The sequence below is a fragment of the Anser cygnoides genome, chromosome Z, assembly GCF_040182565.1.
Source record: "Anser cygnoides isolate HZ-2024a breed goose chromosome Z, Taihu_goose_T2T_genome, whole genome shotgun sequence".
NCBI lineage: Eukaryota > Metazoa > Chordata > Aves > Anseriformes > Anatidae > Anser > Anser cygnoides.
In genome coordinates, this window is record NC_089912.1 from 72,577,092 (window position 1) to 72,596,612 (window position 19,521).

Consider the following 19,521-nt stretch of genomic DNA (forward strand, 5'->3'; position numbering starts at 1 on the left):
TCTAAAGAATGCTGATTTCTTTTTTTGGGGGCTATAATGGAACAAGATACCACTGGAATAGTATGTTTCATAATAGGTTTCTTTGGTGGTTGCACTTCTTGATGATCCCAGAGATCTCTTAGATGCCACTATTCATCATCTTACCTTGTTTTGTTTCAGCTATGCCATAAAAGAAGAAGTATAGTTTGGAGCGTCAGTCTGTGCTGAAATACACCAAGTCTTCTCCACTACCTCATACAGTTCTGCATTCATGAAAGCCATGTTAACCATGTCTGACAAAAACAATTTAGAAAACAATCAACTTGAACAAATCAGCTTACAAGAAGAACTAAATAGTGCTCAACTCCAAGATAATAAGAATTGTTAAAAAAAAAAACACGAAACAAAACAACGCTATCCCTAGTTCTTCTCTTGGTTTGGCAGAATGCCAAATTTGCATGCTGTGGGGGTTTAAGAAGCTTTAAATTATAAAGACTAACTATGTTTTAGCTAGTGCTTTTTATCCATGATCAGGATTCCACACTCTCTGGTACAGTGTATAAGATTTATATTCTAAGTATATTAATAATTACCGTTGGAAGGCTGAGAGGCACAAACTTCACATGCAGTTGGCAATGTTGTGAAATCAGTTAGGACAAGATTTTTAAGAGCATAGTATCTCACTGGGGCTGTGCTGCATGGGGCAAGAGGCCCTTTGTTATTAGTTACGTTGAATTTTGACAATGAATTAGTTTGCTCTTAAGGGGGCTGAGGATGGCATTGTACTTCACTCTTGCAATGTAAATTCAGGAAAAAGTAAAACTTTTGCTTTCTATTATAAATTTTATGGCACACTTTTGAGTTGTACCTAGGTGAAATTATTGTAAAGAGTGTTTTCTCAGCAGCCAAATTACTACTACTGCAGTGAAACAATTCTGTTCCAAGCCTAGGAAGTACAGATAAGAAAAAAAATAGAAACATTAATCTAAACTTTGTGGTTCAATAATTCTGTAGTTGCAATTCCACCTTCCTTTTTTTTTTTTTTAATTATTTATTGTTTTGGTAAGCTAATTCATCCATATCGGGCGTTACATCTGTTCTGAATAGGCTGAAGTCGCTGTAGTTTATAACACTCTCACAGGGGTTTCTGAACCTTTTAAATCTGTGGTAAGAGAGGCAGTGGTAGTGTAGCTACATGCTAGCTGTACGTGAATAGAGAACTATTATGCAGGATACAGTACAGGCTCAAATAACATTAGCAGGGAAACTCCAAGGAAGGACCCTGGGAATAGGTCACTGTTTTCAGTATTTCCTGGTTCAACACAGGCAGAAGCTGTTTCATGCTGCACAGTGGAGGAGAGGGCATGGAGGGTATGGAGGGTTGTGCAGTCCTCAGGGAACTCATGATTTGGCAGGTGTATTCCCCCTTCACAAATATGCTCCTAGCCTGTAGCTCCTGGCATCTTGCCTGTTTTTCTGGTTTGAAAAGGGAGGGGAGAATTTTCATGTATAAAAGTACCTCTGTCTACAGGTCACCTCAAATAGTCATGGAGCAGCTGCCACACTTTCTATTTGGCCTTAAGCCTCAAACTGCGTGACAGACAAACTTTTTATCTGAAAGCACCAGGGAATATAATATATGTGTATATATGCATGTATATATATATTTGAAATAAACACTTGCACTAAATAGGAAATATTGTTCAGATACAAATTAGAGTTTGTCCTAAAGAGGAAGAAAAATACTTGGTGAAAAAGATATTTGAAAGATGTTTGGCTTTCTATTTTCACTTTCTACATTAATAATCATTCAAAGATTTTTGGTACTGATTATAGTGTTTCCTCTTCCCTTCTTGTAATAGTCTTCTCTAATACAAACACTCATGTAAGCATTGCTGCAAATGTATCAGTCATGTAGGAGTAAGGAGTTTCTTCTTCTGTTTCTGACAGTTGAAAAAAAAGTGTTCCTAAAGAGACGCCTGAGAGAAGGGCAGAAAGAAAAAGAGATTAAGACCTGACCAAATGTTAAAAAAGAATCACAGACTGGCTACACTCACACTAACTTTCCAGCATTTATTCTATATCCACCTTTTTTAGGTATTCACACCTTTGTCCTGCAATTCAGTCCATGCAGGCAAATGTTTCAGGGCAGTACCTGGAGACACACAGGCGGAGAAACCTCTTCCTATGGATTACTGTGTCTAGTCATTAGAGCAGGGAAGTTCCTTAGGTCTGCACAATGCTTAAAAGACTGTAGACATCAGCTCCTGGACTCCTCAAAGCATTTAAACATTTGCTTAAAGCTTCATGTAAAATATTTAATCAATCACTTGAAAATATTAAATACTTGTTGAATCATAGGCTATAAAGGTTGCAACTTAAATGAATAGTAATATAAATGAATTCTGAAAACTGAAAATAACTGATGCTGCTTTTAGGGAACTCTCGGTAAAACTTGGTTATAATTGTGTCTGTATCTCATCTTCCTAATAATATATATGAGTACTGAAGCTTCCTAGAGCTGTAGAGATTAGAGTGAAATCCAAGGTCTCTTTGACTTAGTGTCACATCTAGAAATAAATTGAAAAGTGTACAATTATTGTTTAGGACACCTAAGTGGGAAAAAATAAAAGGAGGCAAATTAAGTATAGACCTGTTTCTAGCTCTCCTTGAGCCACTGAAAGAAGTCCTTTGGACTCAGTTGGGATCATGGAAACCTCAAGAGAAGAAGTATAGAAGGGTTCTTGTGGTTATTAAAGCCTAACCCAAGGGACCTGGTAAAGCGGTCTCTTCTATGAACAACTGAGCCTGGTTTGTTTTGCAGTTGCTCTGCAGTAGGCATATGTCCTCCAGAAAAACCCAAACCAAAACCATTGTATTCCTTTCCACCTTAGGAGGATAGGTGAGATCTTAAAAAAAAAAAAAAAGAAAAAAGTTTTAGAATTCTAAAGTTCTAAAGTAAAAATATTTAGGAAAAAAACATTTAAAATGCTTTGTAATACTAAAAAAAAAGTCAAAAATTTATATTAAATTGGTCTTGAGGCTCTTGTGACATGAGATAAAAAGGGTACTGAAAAGCCCTCCCTCGTGTCGGCTGGTATGGTTTGCTGTCAGTACAGAACAGCGTCCCAGGAGCTCTGCAGGTGTTCTTTTCTGATAGACTGCGACATCTGAAGCTAAGTCATTTACTCAGTTCTGACTGGCCCAATGTGCATCTCCAGTGATTTCACAATAGCCTACAGAAGAATCCAAACAGCTGTGGTGTTCTACTGACCTTACCATGCCTGTCCCACACCAAATGGGATCTTTCATTTTAGAGATCATCTTTAAATCTCTGGCTTCTAAAAATAGTAATGAGAATGAGGTAAGGGGTAAGAGAGGCTCTGCAGGAGGATTAAAGTGCACTCTGTAAAGGTCCTTTGAAAGAGTTAACCTATTTGAACAATGTACAATGTAACTTTTGCAAGAACATGACTGGCAAGACACTGGGATATATGAGAAAGGACATTGGTTTCTTAGTTAATGTACATTGCTGACTTGTTTGGGGAGACACAGGCTATTACCATTAATTTAAAAATAGCTAATACTTAGAGAAAGCCTAAGGAATTATGCTTATAGGATGATTATATTTTATCTACTGCTAAAATGCAGTCCCTTCTACAGTGACTGCTAAAAAGGGTTTACCGGCAGTACAAGGATTGTATAGATCTGTATTAATAGAGGTTGCATGCGTAGTACATAACTAGGAAGAAAAGGCAATGTATGTGCAATGTATGGAAAACCCTGCTAAAATCCCACATTCAGAATAAAATGAGGACATAACAATATAGGTTCACAAAAATCAAATAGCAAGGACTTTAGTCTTATTTGGAAGACCTATTGCATTGCAAAGAATGGTACAAAGGGTTTCAGTCTACTTGAGAAGTAAAAGGCCCCAAGAGAGTAGTGCTAAAGAGAAAACAACAACAAGAGGTGTAAGAAAGAGAAAGCAGGCCTCTCGCTTGAGTGGTTTCATCAGCGTGTCCTTTAAAGCACCATTTATTTCATTCCTGAATGATTTTTCACAGAGCTCACATAAAGAAAACACAATGGGGGATGAAGTTCGTGACTTTTATGGTTTTCATGACATAGTTGCATGGAGAAACGGGCAAATTTTACTACATGCCATCAGTAAGTGTTCTTTCTAATTCATGGATATCAGAAATGGGTAGCTTAGCCTTCCTTTCTCCTTCTAAAATGCGAGACAGTGCATACTAGGCGGAGTCAGGCCCAAATGACATATCTTTCTTTTACAGCTGAGGAGCTGACACAAGGAGATAAAAGGGAAAACCACTCCCTGCTAGTCTGTAAGCTTCATTTCCTCCTGAGCCATTTTGACTACCAGAGCGGCTGATACTAAAAGATAATGACATGGGACTACAATAATTTTCAGGTATTAAATACAAACAGGCATTATATTTTTGGTTTCAGAAAGATAGTAACAAAATTTGTGGCTTAATTAAGAAATCAACCAAGATATCTTTGTAGTATGACCTTAACCAAATTAGTTCATTTCAATGCTGCTGTTAATCTTGCTACTCTGTGTCTGCTAGTCTGTTTATTTCAATTCTAAATTTTGGGTTTGCAGGGTATATTTCTTGTAGTGTATTAGCACAGTAGGAAGCAAGAGATTTAAATCTTCACTGGAATTTCTAGGTGCTACTTTGATATGAGTAAACAAATTATACACAGTTTAATAAGTAGTCACATCTTACATATAACAGATGAGCTTTAGTTCAGTTAGAGTCTAATGGAATAACAATGAATAGCAAAAGATTTTTGTGCAGCTTGGGAGAGGACGGATGCAGTCTGATGCAATGCTGACTTTTGCCACAAGCTGTACTTCCAGTTATGCTGACTGTGAAGTGAAAGAATATTTTGCATAATGGAATTTGCATTTTTTTTGCTGTTTAAGCTAGCCACACAAATCACACCCTAAATGGTTTCTCTTTTATAAATCCCAGTGCAGCTTACTGTCACGTGCACCGCTGCTCAGTGACATTCCACTCTCTTATAAACGTATTTATTGGTGACTTTCTTAAATTCTTGCTAGAGGCTATTAAGAGTACTTGCCAGTAAGATCTTAATTTAAATTAGATAAGTATTCCCAGAAAGTCGAAACTGTTAGCCCAGTGCTGGCACTATATGCCAAAGCTGTATGACGCTAGGCAGTTCACAGGTACATAGACCACATTCCTGAGGCAGTACCTCAGCCATGTTGCGCTGGACAGTATGAACAGTTGTAAACATGGACCTTACCTTTCATTTGTAGAAAATAGAGAAGAAAGAGAGCTATTTTATGGAGTAAAGAGCTGAAACAATAGAGAACATGTCCCAGAAGGCTTAACCACAAACATTAAGCACAAAGACTAAGAAAAGTTTCCCTACAGAGTTACTAAAAAACAAGAGCCAGTGATTCAGGGGGACTGGCGATATGAACAGGGTGAACAGAGATCCAAAAGAAAAAGGACACTGGGAAAGAGAAGGAATGAACTGCTCTAGCTCTGTCTGGAAAGCAGGTTCCCATTTTTGAATGTAGAAGCTGGAATGGTGTTTGTTTCTTTGCATACAGAAAAAACAACCCTGTATATATTCTTGAAAAATAATCAGATGAAGTCAGAGACCATGCTGTTTCTCTCGTGAATATCTTATTTTGATTTATTTGCTAGTTACTTAGGATCTGGTAACAATAGTTGCTTACACAGCTACTGTGAAAACCTCCTCAGATCGCTTGGTTTAGCTCAAAACCCCACAGTAAGCTTCACCTTGGAAACATGTTATCTTGTGGTTGTTCCCCAGTTCCTCTCTTCCTCCTTGTCAACAGCTTTCCAAAGTGCCTCTTAGGGGCATGTGTGTACTCAGACCTCAACACATCCTCATCTTTCTTTCCATTTTGTTGCTATGCTCTTCTGTTATGTAGAACTAGGCACTACTGTTTCCTCTTCACAGAGGTTTGGTGAGGCATGTGTAAGCCTCAGGAAGCAAGTTCTGGTTCAAAAAGAATTCATTTTACCTACTAATTCGCTGAGAAATTCACTGAAATAAGTGAAAGTAAAATACTATTTTTTGTAAAGAAAACATTTTCAGAATAAACAACAGAACTTAACTAGTACATCTGATATAGCTGTTCTTGTTTTCCCAGAGTTTGTATGTCCCCATACTGCTGACATTCCTTTACCAACAAACAAACAAAACAATAAAAAAACCCAAACTACAACAAAACAATCAAAAAACCAACCAACCAACCAAAAGAAAAAATCAAAACAAAACAAAACAACAAACAACCCCCATCCTCCCCCCCCCCCCAAAAAAAAAAACTCAAACACCAAGAAACAACACAAACACATCACCAACTATTCTTATTCAGTGTTTTCTTAGTATACAAACAAGGCTACACACCCTGGGAGAACTGCCCATCAAGAAGGGGTAATCGGTTTAAAAATGAGAATGGCTCGGGTTGGAAGGGACCTTAAAGATCATCAGAGAGACTGACAGTTTTAAAAATAATGCCTGGACAAATATATGGCATTACTCTGAGGTAGTACCTCATACCCAGATGTACTGGAACTAATTGCAGCCACTTGATGTTGCTTGATGACATAGCTGTTTGAGAGTCCATAAAATGAGATGTGCATTATTTCCAATAATGTATCACGCTAATGTGTGTTGATGGCTGAAGAGTTAACACTGTTCATTTGACTGTGTGCGTAACATTTGAACAGCTGGAGGATCAGTGCTGACTACTCTCAAGGACTTCCCATAAACACGAAAAATGGAATACTCCCGAGGAGAATTCAGGCTCTTGAAGAAATCCAGATGACTGCCAAATCAGAAAGGTCACTAGGGTGTTTTTCTCTCTAAAAAGTCTCTCTTGAACTGAGATATGATTTCTGTTCTGAAAATATATTTAAAAATAGCTTCAGAGTTTGTTTCTCAGACTATCTCTAGGGTTGAGATTGTTAGATGTGCTCGAAAGGAAGTAGTTCACACCTGTGGCAGCACTTCTTGAAGGTCCTAAATAAAGAGAATGTTTTGACAAATATATCTGACATCTCTCAGCTGTAGGCAGCTGAGGAATTATTTTTTTTTTCTTTAGGAACATTTGGAATAGAAGAGTATACTTAACTGTCTTACATAATACAATGTGGTTACATGTAGCAACCAACAGAAAAAAAAAACACAAAACAACAAACAACAACACTTTGTTGTGTGGAATGCAGAATCTGTCACGCTCCTGCAGATATTAAACTTCAAAAAATGCACATGAATGTGAGAATTTGCTGCATAATCTGGCAGCGTTGAGAAGAATGGTCAGAAAATAAGTAACGCTTGTACTCATTTAATAGCATATTCAAAGAAGACCATAAATAAATGAAGGTTAGTGCAGAGAGCAAAGTCTACAGGCTTTATTCATATTTTAAATTAGAGCAAGTTAAGTCATCACTTGAAACAATTCATACTTGTTAGTTTTAACTGACCCAACTGTTGAATTTAGCCCAACATTTGGATTACTAAATTAGGATTATAGATTTTAGAACATTAAACAGGGGAGTTACACTAATGTGGATTTTGTTTCCATGGCTGCATGTATCTGGGTGGCACAGTAAAACAGGAAGCTTTTCAAAATCGACTGCTGGTTGAAATGGAGAGTCAGTAAGAACTGAACTCATCCTATAGCTTTTCAGTTGTTTGAGTTGATGGTTTTTGTTCAGCTCAGAGAAGGCAATTTTAAGCATTATTAGAACTGGCTTTTTAACTTTTAAAGACAAGTCAAAGAAAACTGCAAAGAAACATGTGATTTAGATTTCACTGTGGGAATTTTCCATTTGTTACGAAACGACAACATGACAGCCCCCTCCTCTCCAGCACTTTCCTATGGTTAACCTGTCAATACAGCTCTGAATTGCTGAGTGCTGGTCGCCCACCGTTGTGTTTGGGTGAAAATGATGTCCAGGGATACTTACCGAGTGATGCTGCCCAGAAGAGGTTGCACTGACATCGTGCACTATATTTGGTGTCCCTCCATGGGCAGTACCAGAGGACAGCAGCATTTCAATTTGGATCAGCTAGAGGATGTGAAACAGGGCTGTTCTCTTTGAGAATGGCAGGTCTCCTGTGTGGTTAACAGTCATTGTTCAGTGACTATTGCAGGAAAGCTGCTGTAGGTGTTATGTGATGAGTTCAGACAGAGTTCACAAAACCTGGCAGGAGAGCAGCCTGAACAAGCCTGGTAGATATTAACTTGTTTAATCTCTTTTCTGTTATTTGGAATGGCAGAGTTGAATTGTGACTCCAAAATGTCTGCCTGTGCTCTTCCATCCCCCAAAGAGATCAAGGAGACGTAAGAAGAGCTAATTTGAGCTGGCAGATAACTTACCCAACGCAGCTCTAGGTCTCTCCTAGACCAGACAGTAATCACACAAAGTAACAGCTGTGAAGAAGGCTGTCACTTAATTTTCCTGAAGATAAAGGCTCTTTCTTAGTCCTATACTACCGCTCTGGGGCTGTGGTTCCTGGCTTGGATCCCCAGCATCCTGCGTGAACCATCCATAAATGTGGTTAATGATGCTTTTCAAGCTGTCAGTGACAGCACTGTGACTACTATACACTCCCCAGCAGGAGCTTTGCAGCTGAGCTGCCTTGGCTGACTAGCCAAGGTGGCTTTTGGCCAAGAACAAACACAGACCAGTGGCCAGGATCTACTGTCAGACTCTGACTCTCTGCACTATGCCCTGAGGGGAGCCATTTAAAATCTTTATTTTTTCAGACCTTAATTTGCTTCCTGTAATTTTCCACCTGGATTGTCATAAATACTGAACACTCACAAACAAGTTCCCATAAGGCGGGATAAAAGAAGCCATGCTTTGGATGGTTAACACCTGGGCACTAAAAGACGGCTTTACTACCGCAGTCCTCAGAAGCCACCACTGCAAGCTTAGTGTCTAATTTTCCTGTCTTAGTTTCCTAATATGTAACATTAGGATGATATTATTTACTAGCCTACTGGGCAAAATTTCATCAGAATTTATAAAAAACAAACAAACAAACAAACAAAAAACAACCAACACACAACCCCAGCTTGCTACAAGTTCACTGACAGTTTTGGTTATCAGACGTTATCCTCACATAAAAGCTCGGAGGAGAATAAAACCTTTGTGAGAGCAGACTGTCTTCCTGTTTACCACCTTACCAGGGAGCACCACAAGCATGTAAAGCTGGTGCTTGCTTTTTCCATTTAGATAAAGAATTTACACTAGTTTCTGCTGCAACTTTAGAGTCTGCTTTTGACACTTTTCTGACAGGTGCTGATCTTACATTTACAAAAGTAACATTGAAAACTGATGGTGATAGATCTGACAGTATTGATAGAATTCACAATTACCGTCGTTAAGAAGGTGATGTCTGAATTCTCAAGCTCTAAGTCCTGACACATTGATTTTTTTATTTCTGAAACTAAGTATGTCAAGCTCTGCATGAGGAACAGTATGAGATTGGCTTCACCTCTGCTTTTAAAGTACCTACGACTGCAACATTTGGTTAAGTGTACAGTAGGCATATATGTAAAAATGAAAACAATAAAATCCTAATGTAAATTCATTGGGCATTAAAAAAAAAAAAGAAAAAAAAATCACCAAACAGAAAAGAAAGCAGTAGAATGACAGCAAGGGCACACATTGCTCCTAACAGCCTATGCCACTGATGAGTCCCTACGTTTCTGAGTGGAAATTTTCATGCATATTAATTATCATGAACCCATGAATGTGCATCTCATGAAGAAACCTAAGCAATGGCTAATCAGAAGCAGCTTTTGTAAGATATGTCCTGGAACCCACAAGGAAAATAAGATGTCAATGTCATTTACAGGAAAATCAATCTTTTAAAAATGTTTATCTGAGAGACAAAGACCGCAGGGACAATGATAAACTTCAAGTGGCTTTAGTCTGTAGTTTCTAGGACATCGTAAAAAAACACCTAAATCAACAATGGAAGAAAAATTGCTGTGAGTAAGATCACAACATAATGAACTGTGGAAAAAACACTAGACACTGTAACAGGAAAGGCCAAAGCACAAAAATATTTTTAGAGTTTCAAGCATTACAATTTTCAAAACCATCCAAGCCCTTTCTGATAAATTCCCTACACAGGATGTCTTCAGTCAACAGCTGGAGGATGAATGATCATTTAAGAAGCTCCAGACTTTCGGATCAGAACAAAGTACAGCTGTCTGGTGCTAGGAGTTGGACAGAATGGGAGACAGAGTCTCATTATGGGTTAATTCATCGTTTTAAGAGTTTGGTGTAGTTGTTCTTAGCGGTAGATCTCTACCTTATTTCCCAGAGTCTACAACAAATAGTCACTTTAGAAACAGTATATGATTGGCAAATTTTAGAAACTGAAAATGCAGTCTGTACAACTGTATACTTAGTACGTATATAATTAGTATAGCCTTTCTCATTACATCTAATATATATTTTTTAATTTTTATTTTTATTTTTTGTTTATGTTTGGTGTTTGTGGTGCAACAGAAGGTCACAGAACATGATGCCAAGTACCCTTAGAGCACCACAAACAGTGACATGGGGAATGGGAACTGTACCATGTAGGTTTCTGCAGACTATACCAGACTCAGCAGCAGCTATAGAAGACAGGCCCTTGACAATGTAGGCTAGCAGGCAGGGAACACTTATCTGATGTGCCTGGAGATTATTTCTTGGCTCCATGTCACAGCTGCTTCATATCAAGTACTGCTCACTACCAAAGCTTGCATTGACACTGGACACCTAACAGACTCTGGTCTAAACTGTCTCTGTGGTGATGTTGAGCTTTTCCACCAACAGGGACAGCACAGGAAAATCTTCGCTTTTTCTGAAACCAAGGAACACAAGCAAACACTATAAATATAATGAGAGAAAAAATCCTCTTTAGAACACAACAGCATAATAATGTATCATTGCAATACTTCTGTCTTCTTCAAAACTGTTATTATGGCGCAGATGCCGTGTAGCAGATCTGATGACTGATGGTGACAGTGTGATCACATTATGGAGATTATTCTGAGAGTTATTGAAAAATACTTGAAAGACTACACAGTCTTTGATCACAGCCAGCACAGGTTCATGAGGGGACAGTCCTGTTTAACTAACCTAATTTCTTTTATGATTAGGTTTGGAAGACTAGGGAAATTATGGGCCCTCTCCGGAAGGAAACAGGAAACCTGGTTACCGGGGATATGGAGAGGGAGGTACCCAAAGATATTTTTGCCTCAATTTTCACTGGCAAGAGCCATAGCCACATGGCCCAAGTCCTAGAAAGCAAAAGCAGGGACTGTGAAAATGAAGAATTGCCCACTCTGGGGAAGATCAGGCTCAACACTGTTTAAGGAACCTGAAGGTGCACAAATCCATAGGACCTCATGAGATACATCCATGGGTTCTGAGGGAACTGGCAGATGAAGTTGCTAAGCCACCGTACATCATATCTGAGAAGTTATGGCAGTCTGGTGAAGTTCCCACTGACTGAAGGAGATGAAACAACCCCATTTTAAAAAAAGGGAAAAAAGAAAGAGATGGGGAACTACAGGCCAGTCAGTTTCACCTCTGCAAGATCATGGAGTAGATCCTCCTGGAAACTGCTAAGGCATATGGAGAATAAGGAGGTGATTGGTGACAGCCAATATGGCTTCACTAAGGGCAGATTGTGCCTGGCAAATCTGGTGGCCTTCTACAACAGGATTACAGCATTGGTAGATAAGGGAAGAACAACTGACATCATCTACTTGGACTTGTGCAAAGCGTTTGACATTGTCCCCCATGATATCCTTGTCTCTAAGTTGGAGAGACACGGATTTGATGGATGCACCACTCAGTGGATAAGGAATTGGCTGGATGGTCACACCCAGAGTTGCGGTTAATGGCTCAAAGTCCTAGTGGAGATCAGTAATGAGTGTGCTCCTCGGGGCTCAGTATTGGTACCAGTGCTGTTTACCATCTTTGTCAATTACATGAACAGTGGGATTGAGTGCATCGTCATCAAGTCTGCTGATGACACCAAGTTGTGTGGTGCAGTTGACATGATGGAGGGAAGGGATGCCATCCAGAGGGACGTGGGCAGGCTTGAGAGTTGGGCCTGTGTGAACATCATGAAGTTGAACAAGGCCAAGTACACTAGGTCCTGCACCTGGGTTGGGGCAATTCCAAGCACAGATATAGGCTAGGAAGAGAATGGATTGAGAGCAGCCCTGAGAAGAAGGACGTGGGGGTGTTGGTTGATGAGGAGTCAACATGAGCTGGCAATGTGCACTTGCAGTCCAGAAAGCCAACCATGTCCTGGGCTGCATCAAAAGAAGCAAGGCCAGCAGATCAAGAGAGGTGATTCTCACCCTCTGCTCTCCATTTATGAGACCCCACCTGGAGTCCTGCACCCAGCTATGGGGCCCCAGCACAAGAATGGTAGAGATCTATTAGAGCAAATCCAGAGGAAGGCCATGAGGATGATCAGAGGGCTGGAGCACCCCTCCTATGGACACAGGCTGAGGGAGTTGGGGTCCTCTTCTGGAGAAGAGAAGGCTCCAGGGAGACCTTATAGGGGCCTTCCAGTACCTAAAGGGGGCCTACAAGAAGGCTGGGGAGGGACTCTTCATCAAGGATTGTAGTGATAGGACAAGGAGTAATGGCTTTAAAGTAAAAAAGGGCAGATTTAGATTAGATATAAGGAAGAAGTTCTTTACTGTGAATGTGGTGAGGCACTGGCACAGGCTGCCCAGAGAAGCTGTGGATACCCCATCCCTCAAAGTGTTCAAGGCCAGGTTGGATGGGAGCTTTGAGCAACTTGACCTAGTGGGAGGTATCCGTGCCCATGGCAGGGGGCTTGGAACTAGACTCCCTTCCAAACAAAAACATTCTATGATTCTGTGATCCTATGTTACCCACCTGGTTGACCAAGGGAAGCCGGCTGATGTAATTTTTTGGATTTCAGCAAAGTTTTCAATATTGTTTCTCACTGTATCCTACTGCACAAAAAGCCCACCAAGCAGCTCAACAAGTACATAATATGATGGGTCAACAGTTGGCTGATGGGTTGGGCTCGAATGCTTATTGTAAATAGGGTTACATCAGGCTGGCAGCCGGTCACTAGTGGGGTTCCATAGGGCTCCATTTTAGGGCCAGTTCACTTAATGCTTTCAAAAAAGACTTGAATGTAGGACTTGAAGATATACTAAGAAATTTTGGAGATGACACTAAACTGGGAGGAGGTGTTGACTCCCTCGAGGGTAGAGAGGCTTTGCAGAGAGATCTTGACCAATTAGAGGGTTGGGCAATGGCCAACAACATGAAGTTTAACAAAAGCAAGTGCTGGATTCTGCACCTGAGAAGAGGCAACCCTGGCTACATGTACAGACTGGGGGATGAGAGGCTGGAGAGCAGGCCCACAGAAAGGGATCTGGGGGTTTCGTTAACAGCAAGTTGAGCATGAGCCAGCAGTGTGCCCTGGCAGCTAGGAGGGCCAACTGTGCCGTGGCATGCACAAGGCACAGCATTGCTAGCCAGGTGATGGAAGGGATTGTTCTGCTCTGCTCTGCCTCCAGTACTGTGTGCAGGTTTGGTCCGCAGTATAAAAAGGACATAAAACTATCAGAGTGTCCAAAGGAGGAATACAAAGTTGGCGAAGGGTGTAGAGGGCAAGACATATGAGGAGTGGTGGAGGTCCCTTGGTTTGCCCAGCCCAGAGCAGAGCAGGCTGAGGGGAGGCCTCATGGTGGCCTGCAGCTCCCTCACGAGGGGAGCGGAGGGGCAGGCGCTGAGCTCTGCTCTCTGGGGACAGCGACAGGACCCGAGGGAACGGCATGGAGCTGGGACAGGGGAGGGTCAGGCTGGGGGTTAGGGAGAGGTTCTGCACCCGGAGGGTGGTCGGGCACTGGGACAGGCTGCCCAGGGAGGTGGTCATGGCACTGAGCTGCCAGAGTTCAAGAGGTGCTTGGACAATGCTCTCAGACATAGGGTCTGATTGTTATGTAGTCCTGTGTGGAGCCAGGCGTTGGACGCAATGATCCTTGAGGGTCCTTTCCAAATCAGGATATTCTATGGTTCTGTGATTCTGTGATAAGACAAGCTCTTAGAGCTTTTTTTTTTTTTTTTTGAAAAGTCGCTATTCTTTTATGTCCTGAAGTAGTAACTATGATGCTTCTGTTGTTTTGCAGTAAAGGTATATATAGATTGTACATATTTCCCTTTGGTGATGACAGAGGAATGCAATATTTGAGGTGAAGAGGTAGAGATCTCCAGCTTCGGCACGGGTAGAGGGTTTAAAAATGTCCTAATAGGACCGAGTTTTTGAGGATGTAACTTCCTCTTTAGGCATTCATACTGGAAGAGTAGGCTTTTTCATCAGATACGCTGCTTATCAATAGAATAGCCTTTTAAAGATCCCCGTAATATTTACAACTGTTTGTTTTACATGTGAACGTTTTTCTCTCTCTGAAATAAGAGAACAATGCAAACCTCCTGCACAGTTTACTGGAAGCATGCAATACAGTATCAACGTATAAGTAAACAGTCCACTGGATTAAAGACCACACTGTTTTCAAATATATTTTCAAGTTCTACTTATAAGAATGATATATGGTAAGTAGAGCATGTTCCAGTAAGGAAGTATATTGTGTTTTGTTCAGAAAATGTATCCTGTATGTACATATATTTTCTTAGCTCTGTGTGCCAAGCCAAACTCCCCAGACAACTGAGTACTGCAACGCTGTATGAATTAACACTCAGCTAGTGCCACAGGAGAATATGCCAGAGATGTTTAATCCCTAGGCAGAGGGAGAAAATCTGTGTCATGACCTACTGACCAGGCATTTCTTGGCAACTGCTAATCAACTGTTTTAGCCTTGTATTGTCTATCCTGCCATTATCTTCCAGGAAAGGTCTGAGCAAGAGGTCAATGTAGTTTAAGTAGGTACTGGTTCATTTGTTATCTTTGGTGCAGTGTGCTGCAGTGAACACTTTGCACTCTTCTGAAGGTGAAAGACTTCAACATTGTTTGACATGTTTATTTACTGTAGAATTTGGCTATCAAAGCCCAAGGTTAAAAATAGCTTCTGGTGGGAACATTTCTGAGAATAATATTCAGTGCTTTCTATAAGCATTATTTTTTTTTTAAGATATATGTTTGGTAAATTGTGAACCCCAGAGGGTTCTGGTAAATGGGGTTACATCAGGCTGGTGACCTGTCACTAGTGGGGTTCCCCAGGGCACAATTTTAGGACCAGTCCTCTTCAATGTTTTCATAAATGATTTGGATGAAGGACTTGAAGGTTTTTTGAGCAAGTTTGTGGATGATACCAAATTGGGTGAAGCTGTTGACTCCGTTGACGGTGGTGAGGTCTTGCAGAGAGATGTGGACAAATTAGAGAGCTGGGCAATCTCCAACAATATGAAGTTTAACAAGAGCAAGTGCTGGATTTGGCTCCAGGGAATGGGCAACCCTGACTATACATACAGACTGGGGGACGAGATGCTGGACTGCAGCCCTGCAGAAAGGGATCTGGGAGTTTTGATCGACAGCAAACTGAACATGAGCCAGCAGTGTGCCTTGGTGGCCAGGAGGGCCAACTGTGCCCTAGGGTGCATCAGGCACAGCATGGCTAGCTGGTTGAGGGAAGGGGTTGTCCTGCTCTGCTCTGCGCTGGTGCGGCCTCACCTCAAGTACTGTGTGCAGTTCTGGGTGCCAGACTATAAGAAGAAAATAAAGCTGTTAGAGATTGTTCAGAGGAGGGCTACAAAGATGGTAGAGGGTCTAGAGGGGAAGATGTATGTGGAACAGCTGAGGTCCCTTGGTTTGCTCAGCCCAGAGCAGAGCAGGCTGAGGGGAGGCCTCATGGCGGCCTGCAGCTCCCTCACGAGGGGAGCGGAGGGGCAGGCGCTGAGCTCTGCTCTCTGGGGACAGTGACAGGACCCGAGGGAACGGCATGGAGCTGGGACAGGGGAGGGTCAGGCTGGGGGTTAGGGAAAGGTTCTGCACCCAGAGGGTGGCCAGGCACTGGGACAGGCGCCCCAGGGCAGTGGTCATGGCACTGAGCTGCCGGAATTCAAGGAGGGTTTGGACAATGCTCTCAAACATGTGGTCTGATTTTTGGGTGGTCCTTTGGAGACCCAGGAGTTGGACTCAATGATCCTTATGTGTCCCTTCCAACTCAGATATTCTATGATTCTGTAACAAATGCATTAGAAAAAAGACCTGGATCTCCATTCAGATTACCATGTATTTAAGACTGTCTCTGTTCTGGGAAACGCTGTAGTCTACACTTACCTTTGAACAGGCAATTAGTTTTGCATTCCTTTTCTGAAAAAGCCTATTTCCTGGGTTAAAGACTCAGGGAAGAAAAAATTGTTTATTCCTAGAAAAAGACTAAGAAAAAAAGGTGGGGAAAGGATAGAAAAGATCAGACAACAGATGTCTTCTGCTAGCTGCTCACACAAATTGTTTGTGTAGAGAGGAGACAGTGGTAAGAGACTGCACCCGAAATTCTGCATTTTCTGAGGAATTTTGTTTGAAAGACAGTATTATCTTTGATCAAAAATGGTTCACTAGTCAGTTTTGTACACCCTTGGTACATTAACAATGGTAATGCCTATGCTGACATTTAAAGTTAACATGGAGGCTATTTGCTGCCAGACAAAGCTGCACGAACTTTTTCCTTCTTGTCATTGCAGCCATTTTCTCCTTTTCATTACCTCAAAACCATCCGTTTTGCAAAACTGATTTTTCAGCTTTGCTAGTGTTTTAAGGGGCGCACTGAAATTTGAATGATTCTATGACATCTGAATGTGATTTATGAACCCCCTGTCTTTTGTGTGAGTTGGAGGATATGTCAAGAGGCTGGCATCAGAATAGAGAATTTGGGGGTTGCAGCTGGTTGGCTTCCTGGGCATGGAAGCCTAGGGCTTGTGGAGAGCAGTGCAGCTCAGGCAGTGACCCTGTGCAGTGGAGAGAAGTCTGCAGGAGGGACTCTGGACTTTTTAGTGAATCTGGACTGAGTAGGAACGGTCAGGTGCAAAGACAGAGCACACCAGAACTGATTTTTCCTTTGATCAAGCATGCTTCTGTTGTACAGTATTTCTTCCATCTAGCCTCGAGGACTAGGTTGCCTGTCCGGCAGAAGCATATGAGTTTTTTACTGTCATGGATTTCAGCAAGGAGCTGGGGGCTTATGGCGCTTACTCAACTTGAGCTTTACACCCTGCTATTTGGATTAGAATATCTGTGCTTTTTGCTCTCAGTGGCTGTCTGTGACAACCACCAGCCATACTTCTGTTTACAGTCATTACCACAAGGCAATTGGAAACTGCAGCTCTGTGGACAAGATTATCTTCTCTTTCATGCTAGGTTTGTCTTTTACTGTTACACAGCAAAACAAACATTTGTACAGCTAATAAAACCTTTTTCTAGAGACAGACAGAAATATTACATCCTCGTTGGGTGAGCTTTTGATGTAGGACTAATGTAAGACAGGTTTACCATTAATGGTGATACAGGTGAGGTGATAAATGAGGGCTGTCCTCCCCCTCTTGCTGCCCACAGTGTGCTTTCCCCAGTGGTCTTTGGTTAGTCCTAACAACGTCCCCTGTAATCAGACATGGAACGCCTCCTGGGTAATAGCAGTGAGATTTAGATAAGAATCCTGAAGCAAGAGGAGGCTGGCATCTTTGTCAGCCTCTAGGAAAGGAGAACCTTGCAAAATGTTTAGTCAGAGGCTGCAGCACTTGCCAAGGCTCTTAATGAAACAGCAGTCTAGTTAGATTTCCTTCAGTTTGTGGCTAAAAGTGATAAAATAATGCCTAACTTTTCAGGACCATATAATCCTTGTTTTATGAAATTGTCAATGAACAACTCCATTTTTGTCACTGAGAAATATAAAATAATAAATGAAAGAGATATATATCTTTCAATGTAAGGCACGGTTTTGAACATGTGCTATAACCCTGCCTGTCCCACAAGGATTAGTGTTTCATTGTAATTTTTTAGCTTGTAGAAGGAAAGAAAAGAAGAAAAAATCCACACACTTACAATGTAGAAAATATGTGAAAAATAAAGAGCCAAAAAAAGCTCATTTGATAAAACTGCCTTTTATTTTGAGCTTACATTTTTTATCTTAAAAAGATATTTTGATGGCACACAGCTTCAGAATCAGCACCTTTGCATTTACAATCTGCAGAGAATCCCCATTGATTTGTAGTTCTCTAATTCTGACTTAAATCACACAGAAAATCTTACTCTTTCTTCCTGTTTTCTGCGGAACGCTTAACAGCACAGTGCTGCAACAAGATTGCATGTTATGAGGGCTCCATTCACAAAATAGATTTACAGAACATTAAATACAGCTTTAGTATTTCCATCATAACAAAAACTATAATGAGTATGCCTATATAAATACACAGTGCAGCTTTTGTGATGCGCTACCCTTTTCTTTCTTTTTTTTTTTTTACACTCGAGTTCACAAGAGCATCAGTAGTGCAAATTAATGAGATTTTACTGTATACTTATCTTGTAACAAGCTCTTGGATGTATTTCAGCTGATGTGTTTGATGCCAGTGCAATGAGTTAATTTTCATTGTCTTGGTTGGTGAGGGATTTCTCAAGCTCTTCTGCAGGGTTGGATTTCTTCTGGCTTGGGATTGCAGGTAGGACACGGCTTGGTTTCAGAGGTTCTCCTGACAGACCAGGCAAGAAAGAATACAGCATATGACTCTGAGAATGTCCCCTCTTCTGGGATCTGGAGGTTGGGGCTGGTGGGAGAATAACTGCACCAGTCCTTATGGAATTTAAAGGCAGGGACTTAAACTTCTTATCACCCTGAGATGGTAGCTGAACTACAGAAAAAAAAAAAGAGAGAGAGAGAAAGAATGCACAAGAATGAGAAGCATGACATTTTTACTAATGATATGTTTGTTGCTTTCTTTGAACTGTTCATTTTTTTTTGTTGTGTTGTGTATAAATAAACCCGCATTTGAAAGATGTGATAAATATATGAGTAAAAAATCCCTAAAGCCTGTCAGGGCTAATCTTCAGCTGAAGAAAATAATTCCAGTATCAAGAGATTTACTTCATGTTTGGTGATCCATAAGACCCAACAAGTTCAAAGGTTTACTTTTGATAAGCACAGAATCTGTAGTTTGTCTGAACGAGACTTGGTCTGTTCAGAGAGATTTCCAGAAGACATTTTTTCTTCAGAAAACATAGGCTTGACTGAAACAGAAATGCTCCATGGGAATATATTAATTTTAGCACAACTTTTGTGTGTGGTAGGTGGTCTATAATCCAGGGTAAATTCTGGTAAAAATATTAGGAAAATGAAATGGAAGAGCTTGGGAAAATGTCTCGGTTTCTCTAGGCACAGTCAATCATGAAGGTAGGTCCAAACATCTGCTCTGCGTGTCACAGGCCACAAGAGCAGGCCAATACCCTACAGCACACTTAAGACCCACGCTGAAACACAAGAGCTACAGC

At 41.0% G+C, this 19,521-nt stretch overlaps 1 protein-coding gene and 1 long non-coding RNA gene across 9 annotated transcripts in view; one reads left to right on the forward strand and one right to left on the reverse strand.

Moving 5' to 3' along the window:
• LOC106035612 (uncharacterized) overlaps positions 1 to 19,521 on the forward strand; it is an 81,540-nt gene that overhangs the window by 12,772 nt on the left and 49,247 nt on the right. For 5 of the 7 annotated variants that reach the window (XR_010827937.1, XR_010827939.1, XR_010827941.1 and 2 more), the window contains one exon: positions 4,275 to 4,411. This is a non-coding gene — a long non-coding RNA (uncharacterized lncRNA). Of the gene's footprint in view, positions 1 to 159; positions 820 to 4,274; positions 4,412 to 6,740; positions 18,773 to 19,521 lie in introns of those variants that run through there. The other 2 variants (XR_010827940.1, XR_010827938.1) reach the window with 2 other exon arrangements.
• ANKRD55 (ankyrin repeat domain 55) overlaps positions 18,136 to 19,521 on the reverse strand; it is a 51,014-nt gene continuing 49,628 nt past the window's right edge. The window contains exon 11 of one of the 2 annotated variants that reach the window (XM_013180512.3): positions 18,136 to 18,884. In XM_013180512.3, coding sequence (XP_013035966.1) covers positions 18,616 to 18,884 — 269 coding nt within the window. In that variant the 3' untranslated portion in view covers positions 18,136 to 18,615. The remainder of the gene's footprint in view (positions 18,885 to 19,521) is intronic. The other variant, XM_013180513.3, reaches the window with a different exon arrangement.